General features: G+C 46.0%; 1 protein-coding gene and 5 non-coding genes across 6 annotated transcripts; all 6 read right to left on the bottom strand.

The window, feature by feature from the left end:
• Positions 1 to 4,459: 4,459 nt before the first annotated feature.
• On the bottom strand, positions 4,460 to 13,709 carry RPL17 (ribosomal protein L17). Its single transcript, XM_056543863.1, has 6 exons — positions 13,592 to 13,709; positions 13,420 to 13,460; positions 12,074 to 12,208; positions 9,974 to 10,072; positions 7,191 to 7,382; positions 4,460 to 4,544 (listed from the first exon to the last, which is right to left on the bottom strand). Exons 1-6 carry the CDS (start codon positions 13,629 to 13,631, stop codon positions 4,497 to 4,499), a joined length of 555 nt encoding a protein of 184 aa, XP_056399838.1. The 5' UTR covers positions 13,632 to 13,709; the 3' UTR covers positions 4,460 to 4,496.
• LOC130345500 (small nucleolar RNA SNORD58) lies at positions 4,712 to 4,778 on the bottom strand. The gene has a single exon (XR_008884216.1). It is a non-coding gene; the product is annotated as a small nucleolar RNA SNORD58 (small nucleolar RNA).
• Positions 7,459 to 7,525, bottom strand: LOC130345511 (small nucleolar RNA SNORD58). The gene has a single exon (XR_008884227.1). It is a non-coding gene; the product is annotated as a small nucleolar RNA SNORD58 (small nucleolar RNA).
• Positions 11,922 to 11,989, bottom strand: LOC130345478 (small nucleolar RNA SNORD58). The gene has a single exon (XR_008884198.1). It is a non-coding gene; the product is annotated as a small nucleolar RNA SNORD58 (small nucleolar RNA).
• Positions 13,170 to 13,236, bottom strand: LOC130345489 (small nucleolar RNA SNORD58). The gene has a single exon (XR_008884206.1). It is a non-coding gene; the product is annotated as a small nucleolar RNA SNORD58 (small nucleolar RNA).
• A 5-nt stretch (positions 13,710 to 13,714) lies between the features above and the next one.
• Positions 13,715 to 13,781, bottom strand: LOC130345522 (small nucleolar RNA SNORD58). The gene has a single exon (XR_008884238.1). It is a non-coding gene; the product is annotated as a small nucleolar RNA SNORD58 (small nucleolar RNA).
• Between the last annotated feature and the right edge of the window lie 8,493 nt (positions 13,782 to 22,274).

The following is a 22,274-nucleotide window of genomic DNA, read 5'->3' on the forward strand; positions in this document are numbered from 1 at the left end:
CACCCACATGCCTGCTGCTGCTGCTGTTGTTGCTTCTTTCTCCCTAGCACACTTCAAACTGTAAAATTCAAACTCCCTGCTGTTCTTGATGGTGCCAGAACAGCAAAAAAAAAAACAAAAAAAAAACACATTGCATGCTATTTGGAAAACTACACCCCTCAAGGAATGTAACAAGGGGTAAAGTGAGCCTTAATACCCCACAGGTGATTGACGACTTTTCGTTGAAGTTGGATGTGAAAATGTTTTCATTTTTAAACCACAAATACTGGTGTTACCACAATTTTTTTTTCACATGAGGTAATAGAAATCCCCCCCCCCCCCAAAAAAAAATGTAAACTTAATTTCTCCCAAGTAAGGAAATACCCCATATGTGGATGTAAAGTGCTCTGAGGGCACACTACAGGTCTCAGAAGAGGAGGAGCGCCATTCTGCTTTTGGAGAGAGAATTTGGCTGGAAAAGGAGTCAGGGGCCATGTGTGTTAATCATCAACTGCCAAGCCGAGAAGTTTGTGACGAATCGAATTTACTGTAAGTTCGCTCATCTCTAGTGTATATGCTCACTGCTGCCCTTATTACATTTCTTGAAGGGTGTAGTTTCCAAAATAGGGTCCATAGGATCTGGCAGCATAGGGGCTTTGTAAATGCACATGGCCTTCAATTCCAGCCAAATTCTCTCCAAAAACAAAATTCTGTTCTCTTCTGAGCATTGTAGTTTGCCCGTAAAGAACTTTAAATTCATATATGGGGTATTTCCTTCCAAATTTTGGGGGACTCCTCTATTACCCCTTGTAAAAATGAAAAAGTTTAGGATAACACCAGCATCTCATCAAATCTCATTTTAACGTCCAACTATAATGAAAATTCGTCTAGCACCTGTGGGGTGTTAGGCTCACTTTACCCCTTGTTACGTTCCTTTAGGGGTGCAGTTTCCAAAATGGTGGGGTCACATGTGGGTGTTTTCCTTTTTGCGTTTGTCAGAACTGCTGTAAATAACAGCCAACCCTGTGCAAGTCACCAATTTACGCCTCAAATGTACACGGTGCTGTCTCACTCCTGAGCCCTGTGTACACGGATATTTCTGTACTCAGGAGAAATTACGTTACAAATTTTGGGGGCCTTTTACCTCTGAAAATGAAAAGTATGGTGGCAACACCTGCATGTTCGTGTAAAAAAAAAAAATTCTCTACACTAACATGCCGGTTTCCCCCCCAAGTACGCAGATACCCCCATGTGTGGCCCTAAACTGTTGCCTTGTAATACGACGGAGCTCCAGAGTGAGAGCGCCATGTGCATTTGAGGGATTTGCATAGGGGTGGAGCCAGATGTAAGTTACAATTGATTCCTGCACCAAAAATACCCTACAGCAGTGATTTCCAAACAGGGTGCCTCCAGCTGTTGCAAAACTCCCAGCATGCCTGCACAGCCAATGGCTCTCCAGCAATGCTGGAAGTTGTTGCGCAACAGCTGGACGCTCCATTTAGGAAGCAGACGTTTTGAGACTCATTTTTATTTGGGGCAGAAACAGTGTAAGGGTGTGCATATGTAGTGTTTAACCCCTTAAGGACGCAGGGTTTTTCGGTTTTTGCACTTTTGTTTTTTCCTCACCTTTTAAAAATCATAACCCTTTCAATTTTGCACCTAAAAATCCATATGATTTTTTTGCACCACCAATTCTACTTTCTACTCTGCAGGGACACGAGTCATTTTACCCAAAAATCTACAGGGAAACAAAAAAAAAAAAAAAAAAAAAAAATCATTGTGCAACCAAATTGAAGAATAAACACTTTTGTAAATTTTGGGGGCTTCCGTTTCTATGCAGTAAATTTTTCAGTAAAATTGACACCTCTTTATTCTGTAGGTCCATACGATTAACATGATACCATATGATTAAAAATCATAACTACATGCACAGAAATATATGTTTAAAATTGTCCTCTTCTGACCCCTATAACTTTATTTTTCTGCCTATGGGGCGGTATGAGGGCTCATTTTTGCGCCTTCAGACGTTTTTAGCGGTACTATTTTTGTATTGATCGGACTTTGATAGTTTTATTCATTTTTTCATGATATAAAAAGCGACCAAAAATACGTAATTTTGGACTTTGAAATTATTTTGCCATTGACCGTGCGGTTTAATTAGTGTTATATTTTTATAGTTCGGACACTTATGCACGTGGCGATACCACATGTTTATATTTTTATTTACATATTGTTTTTTTTTATGGGAAAAGGGGGGTGATGTGAACTTTTAAGGAAAGGGTTAAATCATTTATAAATTAAAAAAAAATTATATACATATATATATATATATCTCTTTTTTTTTTTTGGTACACTTTTTTGCAGTGTTATAGCTCCCATAGGGACCTATAGCACTGCACACACTGATTGCCAGCACTGTTCACTGCAAAGCCATAGCTTTGCAATGATCAGCATTATCGGCGGTCGATTGCTCAAGCCTGCATCTCAGGCTCGGAGCAATCAATCGCCGAAGGGACACGCCGGAGGCAGGTAAGAGGACCTCCGCTCCTGTCCCAGCTGATCGGGACACTGCATTTTCACTGTAGTGGTCCTGATCAGCTGGGCAGCTTTCGTTTTAGACGCGGCGTTCAACTTTGAACACCGCGTCAAGGGTTAATAGCTCGTGGCACAGCGATCGCTGCCGCACGCTATTAGTCCCAGGTCCCGGCTTCAGATACATGCCAGGATTGACCCGATATGACGCGGGGTCACCGCATTAAATTGCGGGAGCCGGCCAAGGACGTAAATATACGTCCTTGGTCATTAAGGGGTTAAACGGCTGTCTGGGCATGCTAAGATTTGTAGTTCTGCAAGATCTGAAGGGGCACAGTTTGGAGATCACTGTGCAGTGGTCTCTTAACTGTGGCCCTCAAGATCTTGCAGAACTACAAATCCAAGCATGCCCAGACAGCAAACGACAGAGTTGTAGTTTTGCAATATCTGGTATAATGATCTCCAAACTGTGACCCTTCACAGACACTCACCTGATCGCCGCCGCTGATGATCCCTGCTGCCGCAACAGGTACCACGGATCTTTCCCTTGTTCTACAGACTTGTAGGGGCGGGCAGAATAAGGGAACTGACCCTCACCCCCATATGCTATTGGATTGTCAGGGGATAGGAGACGGCACCCCTGCCACCTCACTCCTATCCTTCCGGATGATTGGTGCCGTCTCTGACAGCAACTATCGCCCTTATTTTCTGGGTGATCTGGTCACCTGAGACCCGATCAGCCCGGAAAAGCTGTTATTGAACTGTCAGAACTGACCGTCCAACCAGTGATCACCATCATGGGATGCCTTCTGAATGATCACCTGGCGAGCAGCAGTGATTGGAAATACAGAGGGCTTACAGGTACACCCTCCGTCCTTAACAGGACGCAAGGTCGTACCCCCTACGCCCTCCGTCCCCAATAGGTTAAGCTTCAGACCACCACTTCGTATGGTTCCTCAGAAACTTTTTGACCTGTTGCGCCAAAACATGCAACATTTTACAATTACTTTCCACAGCCAGTGTTTTAAACAAGGGCTGGTGTAGATTTGTGACAAGTTGCACATGACAGATCCCTGATCACTGCAAAGTTACCCAGACTATGGCATAGGTACACAGATTTTAGAAAAACATCTAAAAGCAAAAACATCTAAGCTGCTGTGCTCCCTTGTTTAAAACAAGTGAGCACCAAAAAAATAAAAAATAAAAAAAGTATTGACATTGATACTGAATGTTCTAGGACATCTATGAATGGAAAAAAAATTAAAATAAAATACATAAACTAATTCAAACTGCAAGTTTTTCTTCTCTCCAGTGCACTGGGGGTGGGGAACATTTTTTCTGTTTGTATGTGATTTTTGTGTACGGATTGTATAGATTGGAATTTGAAGTTCACATATGTCTTGTATAAAGTGCCTTAATAAAATACCTGCAAGTTTTTGGTCACAGCCAAGATATAAATAGAATAAAAAGTAGACTACGGTTTTAGGTCCGGTGGGAAAACCGCATACGGGGCAAAAATGAGCCGACCAGAGTCTGCGTTTCACTCTGGTCGGCTCATTGAACTACATTACATACAGGCAGCATACGGCAGGGATATAGGAGCACCCGGTTCTAGCTCCCCGGTGTATGCGCTCCCGTATTGCCTTAAACATGATGTGAACCCAGCCTTAGGGTGCAGTCACACCACATTTAGCTACCATATCCCAGGCCATTCAAATGAATTAGATTGGGACTGGGTCCGGCAGCAGACAATTCTCCCGCTGGATCCGGTGACCGTATTACCTGAAGTACCAGGCAGCTCCTTCATTAGCTGTGGAGCTGTACGTAGTAAAGAACGTAGTGAAGACGCAGCCCTTTCAATCATTTGATAGGTAGGGGGTGCAAGAAGTCAGACCCCAAACTGATCTGATACTGATGTGAAGGTGGCAACAAAAACAAGGAAACCGGATTTAGAAGGATGTAATTTATTTCTGTACAGTTCACTTTTACTCTCGAGCCATGAGCTTCTGCTTCTTAAGCTTCTTTTGAGAGATCTGCAAAAAAATTAAAAAAGATCGTGTTACTTATGTCAAGAACCATGCAAAATCCATAATTACAACATGGCATCAAAAAGGTTATATGAACATCATTAACTCTGCACATCCCTGCAGACACTTCATGTATGCATCTCCAGTATAAGACGTATAATCACATGAGTACTGGGGCTCAGAAGATAGATTTGTTTCATGTTTGAATCCAAAGGTGTCCTAAGATAGTCATCATTGCCGCCAGTATTCACATTTCAGATTAGCAGGTTACATAACGATGTATATTGTAGTGCAGTGTTTCCCAACCAGTGTGCCTCCAGCTGTTGCAAAACTACAACTCCCAGCATGCCCGGACAGCCAAAGGCTGTCCGGGCATGCTGGGAGTTTTAGTTTTGCAACAGCTGAAAGCACCCTGGTTGGGAAACACTGTATAATAATAAATAGATGTTTTCCTGTTTGGGTAGAATGAGAAGCCACCAGAGACCACTTGTGGTTTAGGCATAATGAAAGGACGGGTTCATTTTAAGGGTACGTTCACACATACGCAGATTTGATGCACAGCATTTTCTGCTGCAGATTTCAATGTAAACTAAATGACTGAGCACATCTAATCGGCAGCTTCAAATCTGCGCAGGATCCTGTGTGTGTGAACGCACCCTAACTGCAAGCGACCGCTACAGATTACACAACCTGGTTGCAATTTTAACATTCAATTTTCCCTTTCATCAGTTTTGATAAAACTCCCTCAGTGTTTATGGTTGCCTTAGTTTCTCAATGTAACAGTGTTATCCAAATCCATCAATTTCAGGGGGATCAGCGGTGCCGCACGCTATTAACCCTTTAGACACAGCGTTCAAAGTTGCCGGTTAACTCAGTGGGTTGTTTGGGATAGCCGCGGCATCCCCGAACAGCTTACAGGACAGCCGGAGGGTCCCTACCTGCCTCCTCGCTGTCCGATCGCCGAATGACTGCTCAGTGCCTGAGATCCAGGCATGAGCAGTCAAGCGGCAGAATCATCGATCACTGGTTTCCTATGAGAAACCAGTGATAAATGATAAAGATCAGTGTGTGCAGTGTTATAGGTCCCTATGGGAGCTATAACACTGCAAAAAAAAAAAAAGTGAATCATTTAACCCCCCCTATTAAAAGTTTGAATCGGGGGTGATTCAAACTTTTAATAGGGGGGGTTAAATGATTCACTTTTTTTTTTTTGCAGTGTTATAGCTCCCATAGGGACCTATAACACTGCACACACTGATCTTTATCATTGATCACTGGTTTCTCATAGGAAGGTTTCTTTTCCCATAAAAAAAAAAAAAAAAAAAACTGTAAATAAAAATAAACATATATGGTATCACCGCGTGCGGAAATGCCCAAATTGTAAAAATATATAATTAATTAAACCGCTCGGTCAATGGCGTGCGCGCAAAAAAATTCCAAAGTCCAAAATAGTGTATTTTTGGTCACTTTTTATATCATTTAAAAATAAATGAATAAAAAGCGATCAGTAAGTCCTATCAATGCAAAAATGGTACCGTTAAAAACTTGAGATCACGGCGCAAAAAATGAGCCCTTATACCACCCCATACACGGAAAAAAAAAAAGTTATAGGGGTCAGAAGATGACCATTTTAAATGTATTAATTTTCCTGCATGTAGTTATGATTTTTTCCAGAAGTCCGACAAAATCAAACCTATATAAGTAGGGTATCATTTTAATCGTATGGACCTACAGAATAAATATCAGGTGTCATTTTTACCGAAAAATTTACTACGTAGAAACGGAAGCCCCCAAAAGTTACAAAACTGCGTTTTTTCTTTCAATTTTGTCGCACAATGATTTTTTTCCGTTTCACCGTAGATTTTTGGGCAAAATGACTGACGTCATTACAAAGTAGAATTGGTGGTGCAAAAAATAAGCAATCATATGGATTTTTAGGTGCAAATTTGAAAGTTATGATTTTTTAAAGGCAAGGAGCAAAAAACGAAAGTGCAAAAACGGAAAAAACCCCAGTCCTTAAGGGGTTAAGGTCATTAGGATTTGCCAGGTGACTAGTATGCAACAGATCTGCCAGCACTTTTTTTCCTATTATTTTTAAGTTCTGCTCCAATGACTGAGCAGAAAGGAAAACACCACTAGTGGTTAGAGCTGCACTAAAGGCTCTACTGGTTGTTAAACTAGGCCCAAAAACTGCTGTTTAAAGGGTGTACTCTGGCCCCAAGACATAAGATGACTGATCGCAGGTACCTGTGTGAACGCCACGCCTGTCTGAAGGCTCAAGACCACAGGGCTGGAGTATCGTGAGGTCACGACTCCACCACCATGTGACGTCCTACCCCCTCAATGAAAGTCTATGGGAGGGGGTGTGGCAGCCATCACACCCCCTCCCCCACAGACTTGCATTGAGGGGGCAGGATGTGATGTCACATGGGGCGGAGTCGTGACCTCACTATACTCCATCCCCCTGGTCGTGAGCCTTCAGACAGGCGTGGAGCTCACACAGGTGGGTGCTGCATGGGAGATTGTGGGGTCCCCAGCAGAGGGACCCCGCGATCAGACATCTTATCCCCTATACTTTGGATAGGGGATAAGATATCTTAGGGCTGGAGTATGTTACTCAATTTATACCTGAAAAAAAAACACACCACCCACCTTTTTCTTTTGGGCAACTTCCTCCTCTGGTTTGGGGACGATCTGCTCCTTTTCAGTCAGGATCATCTCAATATGACAGGGGGAGCTCATGTAAGGGTTGATGCGTCCGTGAGCACGGTAGGTGCGTCTGCGCATCTTGGGGGCCTTGTTCACCTGAATGTGCTCGATTACCAGAGAATCTACATCCAAACCCTGGGGACCAAAGGAAAACATTTTTTTTTAGCATATACATAGCTGGTACAAGTATGGGTAACACCATATGAGTACTGGGGCTCAGAAGATAGATTTGTTTCATGTTTGAATCCAAAGGTGTCCTAAGATAGTCATCATTGCCGCCAGTATTCACAGGTACTTCAGGCCACAGAACACTTCATACTGTAGTGAACAGGCACAGGCTGGCTTCTATCACAAGGTAATAAAGAGGACCTGCCTTCACCCCATAATCTATATATTCCCTTTATCTTCCTGAGTGACCACATTCCCTTATGACACCAATTTTAAGCAGCCAAAATGCAAAAAGGCCACGCTGAATAAAGATTCCTTACATGGATCTAAAGGTATATGTACAGTGACCCCCCAACCTACGATGGCCCAGACATACGATCATTTCAACATACGATGGCCTCTCAGAGACCATCGCATGTTGAAGGCAGTCGTTTACGGTGCCCCGTGTGGTCTGCTGACTATCACTCACCTGTCCTCGGGGCTCCGGCGCGTCCTCTTTGGGATCCCCAGCATCTTCGGCGCTCTCCATCGACGTCGCTGCGCACGTCGTCCCGTTATCCAATAGGTGCGCCGTGCGTAGCAACGTGATGACGGCGATTGAGAGCGAGGATGCCGGGGAAGCAGAGGCCTTGCCGAAGCGGCGGGGAAACCCTTGGGACGCGGCGACAGCGATGGTAGTCTACATCCAGGGCAGCGGTGATGGTCCGGAGCGGCGGGGACACGTGAGTATAACCTCCAATACCAGTGGTCTTCAACTTGCTTACCTCCAGATGTTGCAAAACTACAACTCCCAGCATGCCCGGACAGCCGTTGGCTGTCCGGGCACGCTGGGTGTTGTAGTTTTGCAACATCTGGAGGTCCGCAGGTTGAAGACCGCTGTCCTATACGTTACATTGCACGGATCCCTCAACAAACGATGGTTCATTTGGAACGGATTACCATCGTATGTTGAGGGACCACTGTATATTATGATTTTGGGGAGATCACAAGTCCTCTGTAGGGCTGGGTTCACACCACGTTTTTAAAATACAGTTCCCGAATTCGTATATTTAGAGTAAATACACACTGGAAGTTATGGCCCCGTCTTCTCTATTTTTGACATGATGTGAACATATACATGTTATCCCACCCGAACAAAAATTCTGCAGGAAGTTACACGAGCATCATGGGAAAAATGAATGAGAAATGCTCATAAATTAGGATTGTGTGTGTTAAACCAACAATGCTTATTAACATAACAGGCTGAAACAGAATAAAAAAAATTGTAACATGATGTCTTACATAAGACGAATGCGGCAAATAGAGATGAGTGAACTTACAGTAAATTCGATTCGTCACAAACTTCTCGGCTCGGCAGTTGATTACTTATCCTGCATAAATTAGTTCAGCCTTCAGGTGCTCCGGAAAAGGTGGATACAGTCCTAAGAAAGAGTCTCCTAGGACTGTATCCACCTTTTCCAGCCCACCGGAGCACCTGAAAGCTGAACTAAATTATGCAGGATAAGTCAACTGCCGAGCCGAGAAGTTTGTGACGAATCGAATTTACTGTAAGTTCGCTCATCTCTAGCGGCAAACATAGTATTACATGTTATACATATCCAGTCAACCATAAAAAAAAAAGCAATCTCACAAATAAAATAAGCCCAATATCACTGTGCAAGTTTCATTGTTTCCACTGATCACGGAAACAAAGGGGCAGAAGTGCTGAGCTGAAAGTTTTGCCCCTCTTGTGTTTAGCTTTCATTGGAAATAAGAGCAGCGCAGCGTAGACTTCTATTAAAGCTAGAAGAAAAACTCTGCGAAAACACGTGGCATATTTTTGCAGAATTCAGCTGTGGAAGCCCATTAAAGTGAACTGGCTTTTCTCCGCAAAATGCAGATTTTGTGAGGCAACTAATAAATAGCACTTTCCGTGCTCAGAGTATTTATGTGGAATTCATGCGTAGATTCCTCAGAAATTCCACATAGATGTGGAAAGATCCGGAACTGTCCAAATTAATGGGGCCGCGGAATTATGCTTATATGCAAGATCTGACATCTGAACATAGCCTAACAGATACACCGCTCCATCTACGCTGTGCAGAGTTAGAAACTGAGCTGAAGTCCCTACAGTGGTTCATTATACACTAAAGAGTAGTCTAGTGAAAATAACTTATCCCCTATCCAAAGATAGGTGATAAGTTATTGATCGCGGGGGTCCGAGCACTGGGACCCTCCCCCCACAATCTCCTGTACCGGGTCCTGGCAGTTTGCTGGAAGCTGACATCCGACTCCTGCAGAAAGCCGCAGCCGGCACACCCCCCTCCATGTATCTCTATGGGTACATGAAGGAGCGTGTTAGCCGGTGCTCCGTGCGGGGTTCGGCACCACCCTTCCAGGACTCCGTGCAGGAGATCGTGGGGGGGTCCCAGCACTCGGACCCCCCGCGAACTATAACTTACCCCCCCATCCTATTTTTCACCAGACAACTCCTTTAATCAGCTGAGAAGTTTCTGCTAATTTTAATTAAAAGCCGAGACCTTATACTTCACAGCCTAGTGATCAGTGAACAGTGTTACCTTCAGTTCTGCATTGCTCTCTGCGTTCTTCAGCATGTGCAGGAGAAATTCTGCGCTTTTCTTGGGCCAACGTCCCTGTGTCCAGTCCCACTGCTTGGCCTGTAGGAAAAATAAGAAAACCGGTTATAAACCTGACGGATAAAAGGCCGTCACCACTGCAGTTATCACAGTTTTGCCCTGTCACAACTTACGGTTCAAAACTTCAGGTTCACAGGAGAGGCCAGTGATATTGTTGGGTTTTCTTACTGTATTTTAGATATTTATGCCCCGGTCTAAACAAATCCAACGCAACATGTACAGAAGGGAACCTACATTTTTTTTTTTAATGATATTTGCTACCTGGAGTATTATCTGCTTGATGCAACAACTCTATTAAGAAATAAGAGGCTCTCACATGATCTATTAATGGGTGATCCATTTAGGGAGATTCAACACATCAATAGATCATATGAACAGGTTCCAGGAAATCCCACATTTACTCTGTACCTCCCTTTCTACAACAGGGGTCTCAAACTGGTGGCCCTCCAGATGTTGCAAAACTTCAACTCCCAGCATGCCCGGACATCCGTTGGCTGTCCGGGCATGCTGGGATTTGAAGTTTTGCAACATCTGGAGGGCCACCAGTTTGAGACCCCTGTTCTACCAACTTGAACTATAAAGGGCACTGTAAAGTTATTGTTTGTATGACGTGCTAGTAGAGCTAGTCTAAGACCGCTACATAAATCCACAACATTTATATTTTACTTCTAAAAGCTGAAGCTGGATGAAAAAAAAGGCAACATTTGCTACATGACGGACCTGTGCATAACTCCATGTGTATAAGTGAAGCTGCTCTTAAATAAAGCCTATCAGTTCTCTCTGATATGTTGTAGAGACATAGCAGAAGTTTTGAGCTCTCAGGATCAGAGAGTTCCGACATCAATTGATCGAGCAGGGAGAAAAGTGGGCACTTACGGTACATGTTCAGACGAGCGCATTCACAGCGTATTTTACGTTGCGGATCAGTCGCCGAAGGGTGCTTTTAGATGTGCCTGCTCGGAGTGACACTGTGCCACTACGAAAAGACACACTGCTGTGATTTGAGAGTCGCTGCGCATGCGGGGTGTACTCTCACACATTGCAGCCGCTCCCCCTGCTAGGCAGAGAGCAGCCACAATGTGCGAGTACATTGCGCATGCGCGTGGCCACTCTCACATCGCAGTGTGTCTGCTAGTACCGGAATATTGCCGGTCTGAGCAGGCACATCTAATGGCACCCTGTAGCGGCCCTTCGGCAACGGATCCGCAGCGTGAAATACGCTGTGGATTCGTTTGTCTGAACGTACCCTTAGGGTGCATTCCCACAGGGCGTATACGCAGCGTATTTGACGCTGCGCAAAATTTATGGCAGCAGCGGGAAATACGCTGCGTATCCCTTGCTCACTATACACACAGGGCTTTCCGGCGGCAGCCCTATGTGTGTAGTGAGTTTTGGAGGCGGAGACACGCAGGCATATGGCCCCGCCTCCAAAACTCACTACACACATAGGGCTGCCGCCGGAAAGCCCTGTGTGTATAGCGAGCAAGGGATACGCAGCGTATTTCCCGCTGCTGCCATAAATTTTGCGCAGCGTCAAATACGCTGCGTATACGCCCTGTGGGAATGCACCCTTAGTGTGTTTTCTCCCAGTTTTGTGCCATGTGACCTGGTCTGACTTACAATGCGAGTCTATGGGGCGGTCAGGGAATACAAAGAATGGGGAGAGGAGTGCGCGGCAGTCAATGGTCTGGTTCTGAACACTTGTCCCCAGGACACGTAAGAAGTTTTTTTTATTTGACAAACTGCTGCTACGTATTTTCCTACCCATTGAAGTCAATCAGTAGCAAAATGCAGACAATATGCAGGTTAGGACACTGATCCGAATCTTTAGGTACATTTAACAGCAGACATTTTATTAGAACCTTGCGGAGTTGCTCAGAACATGATGATCGTTTTCACGGTTATTCCAAAGGTGTCCTAAGTTTGTCATCACTGCAACTCCGATGGTAATCCTCCAAAAATGTACAAACCCAATAGCACACGCCATAGCTCACCCTGGGTAGAAAGCCACAACATACTGACCTGGGCACAACGGCCAACACCCCCATTGTATCGGCGGAAGGGAACGCACTGCTTCTTCAGAGTGACATCTTTTAAGTATTTAGTGGCCTTACGGATATGCATGCCCTTAATAGCTTGTGCTGTCTCACGAGTGTTCTAATCGGGGTAAAAAAAAAAAAAGTTTTAAATTACATTAAAAAAATAAATAAAACCACACGACATAATTGGTGCACGTTACAAATGCCATAATATGCAACACAAACATAACTCCGGAAATGCTAAATGCAATTGTGCAAGACACAGGAACGCCAGCCAGAGCTCCTCCTTACATGACAGTGGGCTCAGCCTATCACATGCCGGGGCGGGTCATTGCTACGGCCGGTGATACGCCGACTGCTCTGCGGCGTCCCCGTCCCCAGGAAGTGGAATGACTTCAGCACTGCCGGACCGTGAGGCCTGTGCCGGACCAACGGGGGCTCGTAGGAAGGTATGTATGAGTTTATTTTGTTTATTTTTGAGGCCCGGGCATATATAAAAGCGTACCACTACAGTTGTCCTTTAAGTTGTTGAAACATTGCTGTAACTTGCACGATGGGCAACATCATGCACAATTGTTTTTAACATCTTTGGAGTGCTGCTTATTCCCCTAAATATCAATAGCATCTATTGTGGGGCTGTGGTTCTAATTTGCTAATTTTTTTGCAAAGCAAATCAATATAACTAGAGATGAGCGAACTTACAGTAAATTCGATTCGTCATGAACTTCTCGGCTTGGCAGTTGATGACTTTTCCTGCATAAATTAGTTCAGCTTTCAGGTGCTCCGGTGGGCTGGAAAAGTTGGATACAGTCCTAGGAGAGAGTCTCCAGCCCACTGGAGCACCTGAAAGCTGAACTAATTCATGCAGGCTTAAGTCAGCAACCGCCAAGCCGAGAAGTTCGTGACGAATCGAATTTACTGTAAGTTCGCTCATCTCTAAATACAACCATCAAAAAACTAAACATGTCTAATTGTTTTACAAAAAATATTTACTTAGTTCTGGTACGTATGATCAAAGCGTAGAAAAAATAATTAACATTGAGGGCTCACATCACAGTAAACATTTCTATATAGTTTTAGCTGCTCAGAATTCCAAGTTCTTTTCACGGATAATCCAAAGGTGTCCTAAGAAAAACATCACAGCAGCAACTTTTACAAAGCATACAGAGTTATCCAAACAGAGTGCCTCCAGCTGTTGCAAAACAACAACTCCCAGCATGCCCAGACAGCCTTCGGCTGTCTGGGCATGCTGGGAGTTGTAGTTTTGCAACAGCTGGACACACACCATTTGGAAAACATTGCCGTTCACTGAAGACGTCTTACACTTACCTTAAAGTGCACTCGCAGGTTGGAGCCCCGGGCCTTGCATGCTGCAGGAAAAATACAAACAATGTTAGTCACCAACATGCGGATGTCCGTATGGTGTATAACTACAACTTCCAGCATGCCCCAACAGCTGAAAAACAGATACGAAAATATAGTTGAATAAGGGGCCACTTACATTTTGTGGGGTTCTCCGGGTCAAGAGAGTAGCGGACCATTTTCGGGTATTACCTAAAAGAAGCCACATGTACACTTAGATGCAAGAGTAACATTGTGAGGGCACAGCTAACCATGTATCACAGCCGCTCAGTTCTGAAAGTTAGTTTCATCTTAAATTCCAAAGGTGTCCTAAGAAGTCATCACTGCAGCTGTAAACCCTTCAGAACGCTTACAACCAGTGTTCACCCCTAGAATCAGATGATGGTTGGAACCCTAGTAATAGACCAATGAAGTGTTGGACTGTACCATGACAAATAGGGGGAGATGGTTAAGGTGCATCCCAAACTAACTCTGCCCAAACAGGACATTATGCGAATTGTAGTTCTGGATGGTGACAAGGTGGTAAAGTAACATTTCCATATTTGTCATGGTACATTCCAAACACATTCAGTCTAATATTAGAGTCTGTCTAATAGACAGATAACCAATAAAATTAGGGGTGATCATGAATTGTAATAATATATATATATATATATATATATATATATATATATAGCTCATTATCTAGCACACGCATGCCAGCTGGGCAAGGAGCTATAGGAGGACACCATAAGCTGATGGTCTGAACCCCAGTTGGCACTGTACCATGAAAATCATGGTACCCTCAGAGAGCAGTGCGTCCCAACCAGAGTGCCTACAGCTGTTGCAAAACATAGACTCCCAGCATGGCTGTCCGGGCATGCTGGGAGTTGTTTTGCAACAGCAGGAGGCACCCTGGTTGGGAAACACTGACATAGAGTATTTAGCGCATGCATGCCAGGTGGGCAATGAGCTACTGGAAGACACCGCCATGATCAGCTGATCGTTGGAACGTTAATAGGCTAATGAAGAGTTAAGACTTTTGCATGAATCAATTTTTCCATTTTTTACGGAATACCCCAACCTGCTATTCTCAAACTGTTTCAAAATAAAAGCTCCCATCATGCACAGTCCTGGAGGGTCACAGGATGATGTTTCACTGTTGTAGATTTGACACTGTAGTCAGTTTACCAAGAACTATCTGTGCATGTGAATACGGATTACAAATCCCCCCCCCCCCCCCCGTAGTTGTCATGGTACAGCCTTCGGCTGTCCAGGCATACTGGGAGTTGTAGTTTTGCAACAGCTGGAGGCACCCTGGTTGGGAAACTGTTTTAAGGGGAGGGGTACACCAGTGCCAGCTTCGGCGCAAACCAGTACATAACATACAAGTACAGAGCTGCCATCACCACCCTGGCACATTACATGGGTCCTAGCATTGGTCACGTGTGGCACATAACACCCATTCACCAAGCATAGCAGTATAGCACACACACACACATACATAACACAGCCTGATAGCGTTGCTATGACATGCTGGGAGTAGTAGTCCTCCCAGCCAGCAGAGAGCAGTACACGGGGTGAGGCGCCCCCCTGCCCATACACCTACAACACGTCACCCGGACAACAGGGCCGCAACCTCGGGGTCTCCAGAGGCCTCAGCCCCGGCCCTGACTCCACACAGTCACAGCCGCCTCATACCGGTAGATCCCGCACCCGGGCACCCCACCGATAACCCCCGGCAAAAAGCCGCTACAACCCGGGGCAGGATGGAGGAGATAGGACGCGGATTACACCGCAAGTCTCGGAGCCGGTCTCAGATGCCATGTCTCACTTACCTCAGGCCGCGCAGGAAGAGGGCGGGCAAAGCATTCTGGGAGCGGTATCAGGGCGCCAAGTCTCGCGAGATCGTGATTTCGGCTCTGGGACGCGATATGCGGCGGACATCTTGCCAACCGTTTGTGCCAACCAACCAAAAGTTAGTATGGAGGAGTTTTATCAAAACCTGTGCAAAGGAAAAGTTGACAAGTCGCCCATAGCAACCAATCACATCACTTCTTTCATTTAAAAAAAAAGGCCTCAGAAAAATGAAAGAAAGGTTGCTATAGGCAACTGTTCCAGTTTTCCTTTGCACAGGTTTTGATAAATCTCCCCCTATGACACTAATATAAGTTTTTAAACAGTAATGTAACTGTGGTGGTGTTTTTTTTAACCCCTTAAGGACACAGCCAGTTTCATTTTTTACGTTTTCATGTTTTTCTTCCTCGCCTTCTATAAACTTTTACATTTTTCCATCCATAGACCCATATGAGGCTTGTTTTTTGTGTGACCAATTGTACTTTCAATGACATCTGTTATTTGTTAAAATGTACGGCGCAACAAAAGAAAATATTCCTTTGTAAGGAAATTGAAAAGAAAAATGTACGGTGTCCATTTTAGGACATTGTCAGTCGTCAGCCTTAACTCCGTCCTCCATCAGGTGAAACGGTGTCCCGCCTCCTCCCTTGGACCAATCGCCCTCAGCCCGCAACTCCGTCCTCCATCAGGTGAAACGGTGTCCCGCCTCCTCCCTTGGACAAATCGCCGTCAGTCGTCAGCCGCAACTCTGTCCTCCATCAGGTGAAACGGTGTCCCGCCTCGGACCAATCGCCGTCAGTCGTCAGCCGCAACTCCATCAGGTGAAACGGCGTCCCGCCTCCTAACTCGGACCAATTGCCGTCAGTCGTCAGCCGCAACTCCGTCCTCCATCAGGTGAAACGTTGTCCCGCCTCCTCCCTCAGACCAATCGCCGTCAGTCGTCAGCCGCAACTCCATCCTCCGTCAGGTGAAACGGCGTCCCGCCTCCTAACTCGGGCTAATTGCCGTCAGTCGTCAGCCGCAACTCCGTCCTCCGTCAGGTGAAAGGGCGTCCCGCCTCCTCCCTCACACCAATCTCCGTCATCCTTCAGCCACAACTCCCTCCTCCGAAACTCCCTCGTCCAAAACTCAGTCATGCCTCAGACGATTCTCCCTCAGACGCAACTTCCTGTCACATAGCAGAGCCGACGCTGCACAGCATGTATACCAGAGTCGAAACTGTGAAACTTGCATGTGTACTACAGACACTACATGTGCTACAGAGTCTGTATAGGAGAACCAACATTGAATAACATGTACAGCAGAACCCGTATAGCAGAGAGCTGACTCTGAATTGGCTCTGCTACGCGGCAGGACGGTTTTTCATCTGAGGGATGACGGAGTATCAGATGAGAGACTTTAGGATGACAGGGAGGAGATAGTTGCGGATGACGCCTGACGGCGATTGGTTAGAGGGAGGAGGCGGCACGCCGTTTCACCTGACGAAGGACGGAGTTATGGCTGACGACTGGCGATGTCCTAAAATGGACACCGTAAAAATGCAATTTTGCTAATTTTAGAGAATTTTGTTCTCACTCGTTTTCTTTATTTTGTGGGTCAATATAATTAAGATTTTAACCATGTTTACATGCTGTACTATTATTATATTACTTAAAAAAAAAAAAAAACTTTTTTTTTTTTTACTAAAATCAGTATGTTTTAAATTGCCCCATTCTGACCCCTTTAACTCTCTAATTTTTCCTTATACGGGGCTTTATGAGGGATCATTTTTTGTGCCATGATCTGTAGCACTTAGTAACACTTCTGCTTATATGTGAGTTTTTCATTACCCCTTTTTTTTATTTTGTCTGGAATGTTATGTGGCCAAAAAAAGCAGCAATTTCTGCCTTTTTTTTTATTAACATTTACGCTGTTCACCATACGGGAACATTATCATTATATTTTGATAGTTCGGACATTTACGCATGCGCAAATATATTTATTATATGCTTTTTTTGTTTGTTTTTTTTACTGGGGGAGGGTCTTTTTTACATATTTTATGTCCTTTTAGGGGACTATTTATACTAATAGCTAGATTGCTAATACTGTTGTTCAGTACTATGCAGACCAGAGAAGAAGATTTCGAAATAGTGGAGGAGGCAGGTGAGGGGACCTCCCTCCGCCATCTTGTCTGATTTTATAGAAAAACGCAATTCTGGAACTTTTGGTGTGGTTTTTTATTTATGCAGTGCACTTTACAAGAAAACTGACATGTTTTCTTTGTTCTGTGGGTCAATATGATTAAAATATTAACCATGTTTACATGCTTTACTTTTATTATATTACTTTGGAAAAAAAAACCTTAAACTTTTTTAACAAAAGTATGTTTAAAATTGCCTCATTCTGACCACCTATAACTTTCTCATTTTCCTGTATACAGGGTTGTATAAGGGCTAATTTTTTGCGTCATCTTTACTTTTTATTGGTACCACTATTGAATATATGTGACTTTTTGATTACATTTTATTCTTTTTTTTCTGGGATGTGATGTGACCGAAAATTAGCACTTTTGTACTAAGTTAGTGACAAATAGCAGAATTATCACGGGTAGACTTCTTCAGCCTGGGTATTTGCCATCCCAGCCTCGCCTGTCGGACTGTTTCCAAGGCTGGGACATGTAACGGGGTCCACGGGACTGTGCCCCCTCTAATGGACTCACTCGGGTGTTCCAGTTCACCCGGGACAAGGTAGACTCGGTAATGGCGGGACTGATGGTGACCACCGTTTGCACCGCAGCAGCTTGCGGCACTGGGGGAACAGCAGTTGGTGCCTGTTGGGTCGGCCAAACCTCCTCTGCGAGAATATGCCGAGGCACTTCAGTTGGTGCTCAATGATTAGGCCATATCTCCTCGACCACAGTAGTAGGCCTGGGCACATCTACAGACGACTTTGGTAGATACTTCGGGCATGTAGATCTCTTCCTTCTGGACGGTACCTCTGACTTTAGGTGGCAGCAAACCAAAGGGATCTGCATCCCAGTCATCCAATGGGAAATAGGCAAACGGAACCTGAGTTGGATTCTTCGGACGGTTCACCGCAGCCGCCCATTAACCTCTCCTACTTTGTACAGGAGTATACTCTACAGAGAATGCAGTGATGGGGGGAGATAGTCTCTCTGCACTGCCCAACGATTGACCAAGATGGTCTCACCATGACGACAGTCCATGAGGGTGCCAAACCCCCGTACTTTGTCAAATTTCATGACCGTGGCTCTGTTGTGTTCCAGGGGTGGCTCTCCATCTCAGGGATGTTCCAGCTTTCTAATGTACAGGGCCTCTAACGCTTTAGTGTCCTGTTGCCTATCACACCTCATATGGCAGCAGCTTTGGCCCATATCTTTCCACTCTTTGGACCCTCAGCCCTTCTGGGCTTCTCTTCTGGCCCCCTCGGACTGGGCTGTTGAAACTGGGGAATGGGGCTTCCCTGGCAGGGGAAGAAGGTGTTCCCTCATATATTGTATCAGTCCAGGCTCATCGCCAAACAACCACTTAGGTAATGGTGGAGACTGGGGACGTACAGCAGACAGACTTCTGGACCTGGGGGTTTGCTCTGTGCTAGGGGTAGAAAAAGCGGCCTCAGCCGGGGTACTCACTTCTGACTTCTCAGTGTGGATTTCGGCCCAGGACTCTCAGGTCCGGTTGTGAGGGGACAGCCCCACCGGTGATGGTCCTCTTGCCGGCCAGTCTCTATCGTCCTTGGGCAGCAAGACATGGTAGCAGGTCTCCTCGGCCCCGATGGAGATCCTCTGGAGACTGACTTGAGGCCTCCTATGGACCCCAGACACACTCTAGGACTTGACTGCTGTCAGGATTCGGCAGGCTGGAGGTGGATCCTCTGTGTCAGAGAGGAATTGGCGTGGACCGTGTCGGTGGACCGGTTCTAAGTTGCTACTGGTTTTCACTAGAGCCCGCCGCAAAGCGGGATGGTCTTGTAGCGGCGGTAGCAACCAGGTCGTATCCACCGGCAACGGCTCAACCTCTCTGACTGCTGAGATAGGCGCGGTACAAGGGATTAGACAAGAGCAAGGTCGGATGTAGCAGAAGGTCAGGGCAGGCAGCAAGGATCGTAGTCAGGGGCAACGGCAAGAGGTCTGGAATACTGGCTAGGGATACACAAGGAACGCTTTCACTGGCACAATGGCAACAAGATCCGGCAAGGAAGTGCAGGGTAAGTGAGGTAATATAGGGAGGTGCACAGGTGAACACACTAATTTAAAACCATGCGCCAATCAGTGGCGCACCGGCCCTTTAAATCGCAAAGAACCGGCGCGCGCGCCCTAGGGAGCGGGGCCACGCGCGCCGGGACAGCACAGACGGGGAGCGAGTCTGGTAAGCGGGTCGGGATGCGCACCGCGAGCATCCCGGCTAGGGACATTATCGCAGCGCACCCGGTCAACGGGTCTGACCGGGGCGCTGCGAACAGGAGAACGCTGTGAGCGCTCCGGGGAGGAGCGGGGACCCGGAGTGCTCGGCGTAACAACTGCACTGCAGCTCAGCAGGAAGCACAATAGAAGAGACTCCTTCCAGGGCTTTTATAGGGGAGACTCTGGTGGGGTCCCATAGGTCACCCTTAGGTCACCTGGTCACTGATACCTCCTGGGTTACAATCACATGACAACTCACATGGCAAATGATGATCACATGTTACTCTTTCTTAAAGATCCAACATGTGGTGTCAGCGGGGTGCAATGCAGGGTAGCTGTTATAACCCTAGGGGCAGATGTTATTAACCCCTTCTTGTCGTGACGCCAGGGCGTGGTTTAGCCTTAACCATCCAAAGGTAATATCGGTGGTCCTGGGCTAGGCACGGGGGCAATGAAGACAGCGACGTCAAGTTACGGATAACGGTAGCTTTACTGAGGGTAGACAGATGACACAGTCTATGCAGTACAGCCAAGATCCCAAGGAGGTGACACAGGGGGACCTCGCAGGCTTGCTGGGACTTGCAGTATGTAGAGACACTATAGTGCCGGCCATGGAGACTATATAGAAGACTTGACTGACTGACAATTGACCTGAAGATGACTTTGAGCTGACTTGAGCTGACTTGTGGCTGCAGACTTTAGGCTTGAGGCCTCCAATGCTTTTGACACACTCTGAGACGACTGCACTGGACCTCAGCAGGAATAGCACTGAGCTAAGAGAGAGATTGCAGCCCCTCCCCTGGTTTTATAGGGGGGCTGTGCGAGGAGCCCATAGGTCACTTGGGAGGTCACCTTGTCAATAGTGCCTCCTGGGTAACAATCACATGGTCATAGCAAATAAAGAAACATTACACTTTTAATGTATAACAAATGTAACACTGGAGGGGGGCCCTGGGGACATAAAGGGACACTGCCTGACAAGGCAGGAGAGGTAAGGGGAAACACCATTGTGGTAACCTTGGGGGATAAAGCCTTGTGGGGTGTAGGGTAGTTAGGGTGTTGCTGTTCAGAATAGTAAAGGACGCTGTTAACCCTTGTCACTCGTGATGCCAGGGTGTGGGTTAAATACTGTAATCTTGATAGGCCTATTGCCATCCTTCCCAAGAGCAATAGGTGAATGTAGAATAAAGGATTGTCCACAACCACTGTTAAAGGGGTTCTCCGGTGCTTACACATCTTATCCCCTATCCAAAGGATAGGGGATAAGATGCCTGATCACTGGAGTCCCGCCGCTGGGGACGCCCGTGATCATGCACGCGGCACCCCGTTTGTAATCAGTCCCCGGAGCGTGTTCGCTCCGGGTCTGCTTACAAGCGACTACAGGGCCGGCGGCGTGTGACGTCACGCCTCCGCCCCCGTGTGACGTCACGCTCCGCCCCTCAATGCAAGCCTACGGGAGGGGGGCGTGACAGCTATCACGCCCCCTCCCGTATGCTTGCATTGAGGGGCGGAGCGTGACGTCACATGGGGGCGGAGGCATGACGTCACACGCCGCCGGCCCTGTAGTCGCCCGTAATCAGACCCGGAGCGAACATGCTCCGGGGAATGATTACAAACGGGGTGCCGCATGCATGATCACGGGCGTCCCCAGCGGCGGGACTCCCGCGTTCAGGCATCTTATCCCCTATCCATTGGATAGGGGATAAGATGTGTAAGCACCGGAGAACCCCTTTAACTGAAAACTTACGGGAACTTTTACTGAAGAATTTCTGTACATGCAGCAAAAGTAACAGTCCATATAACAGAGTCTCTATAGATATAGCTGAGCAGCGATTGACAGTTGGTTGGGATCAGATAAGCTCAATTTAGCTTCTCAGAGATTTTGTAGCATAGATCCGCTGGATTTAAGGGTGCGTTTAGGTCCAGTGACCTTTCGGGCAGTAGAGGGGAATTGCTTAGTATAACCGCTTTGATATAGGCCAAGGCCGCATGGCTTTGGCCTAGTAAATTGTCTTGTAAGCTGCGGAGGTCCTACCTCATCCAGAATCAGCAACCCAAGATGGCGCAGCTCCCTTATATGGGCAGGGGACGGCCGTTTTGGATTGGTCCATAACAATTGTCACTCAGCGTTACATTGCATTGTGGGTGAACACGTAATGAGAACCACCAAAGGTCCTTTAGCAAAACCATAGAGTTCTAAACCTAATCACATGACCCGCAGGTCCTACTACGCTGAACGGGTAGGCGTTTGAATATATACATATTTATACTTATATTTATATGAATTTCTATACAAATATAAACTAACTAAGGGGTGACAAGGGGATAACTATAGAAGAGGGACCCCGACGTTCCTAGGGACTCTGACTATGGGGACCTCTACAAAGGTACAGTATGAAATACGGTACCGGGACACCACACCATCCCATACTGGGCCACCACACAACATTCTTATATACATTTTATAGCACAACAGATGGCAAAATATATTAGACATGTGCAGAACCAAAAATTTAGTTTTTTTCGTTTTTCGATTTTTAAAAATTTTCGGTTCTGTGAATATTCGGAATGCTGAGCATTTGTC

Source organism: Hyla sarda, chromosome 1 (genome assembly GCF_029499605.1).
Source record: "Hyla sarda isolate aHylSar1 chromosome 1, aHylSar1.hap1, whole genome shotgun sequence".
NCBI classification, from domain to species: domain Eukaryota; kingdom Metazoa; phylum Chordata; class Amphibia; order Anura; family Hylidae; genus Hyla; species Hyla sarda.

Coding starts and splice junctions, on each gene's coding strand:
- RPL17 (XM_056543863.1), bottom strand. CDS start 13,631: ATGGTCCGCTACTCTCTTGACCCGGAGAACCCCACAAAAT. Junction 12,209..13,419: donor ACCTGCGAGTGCACTTTAAG/GTAAGTGTAAGA, acceptor TACCCCGATTAG/AACACTCGTGAGACAGCACA. Junction 10,073..12,073: donor GTGTTGGCCGTTGTGCCCAG/GTCAGTATGTTG, acceptor TTTTTCCTACAG/GCCAAGCAGTGGGACTGGAC.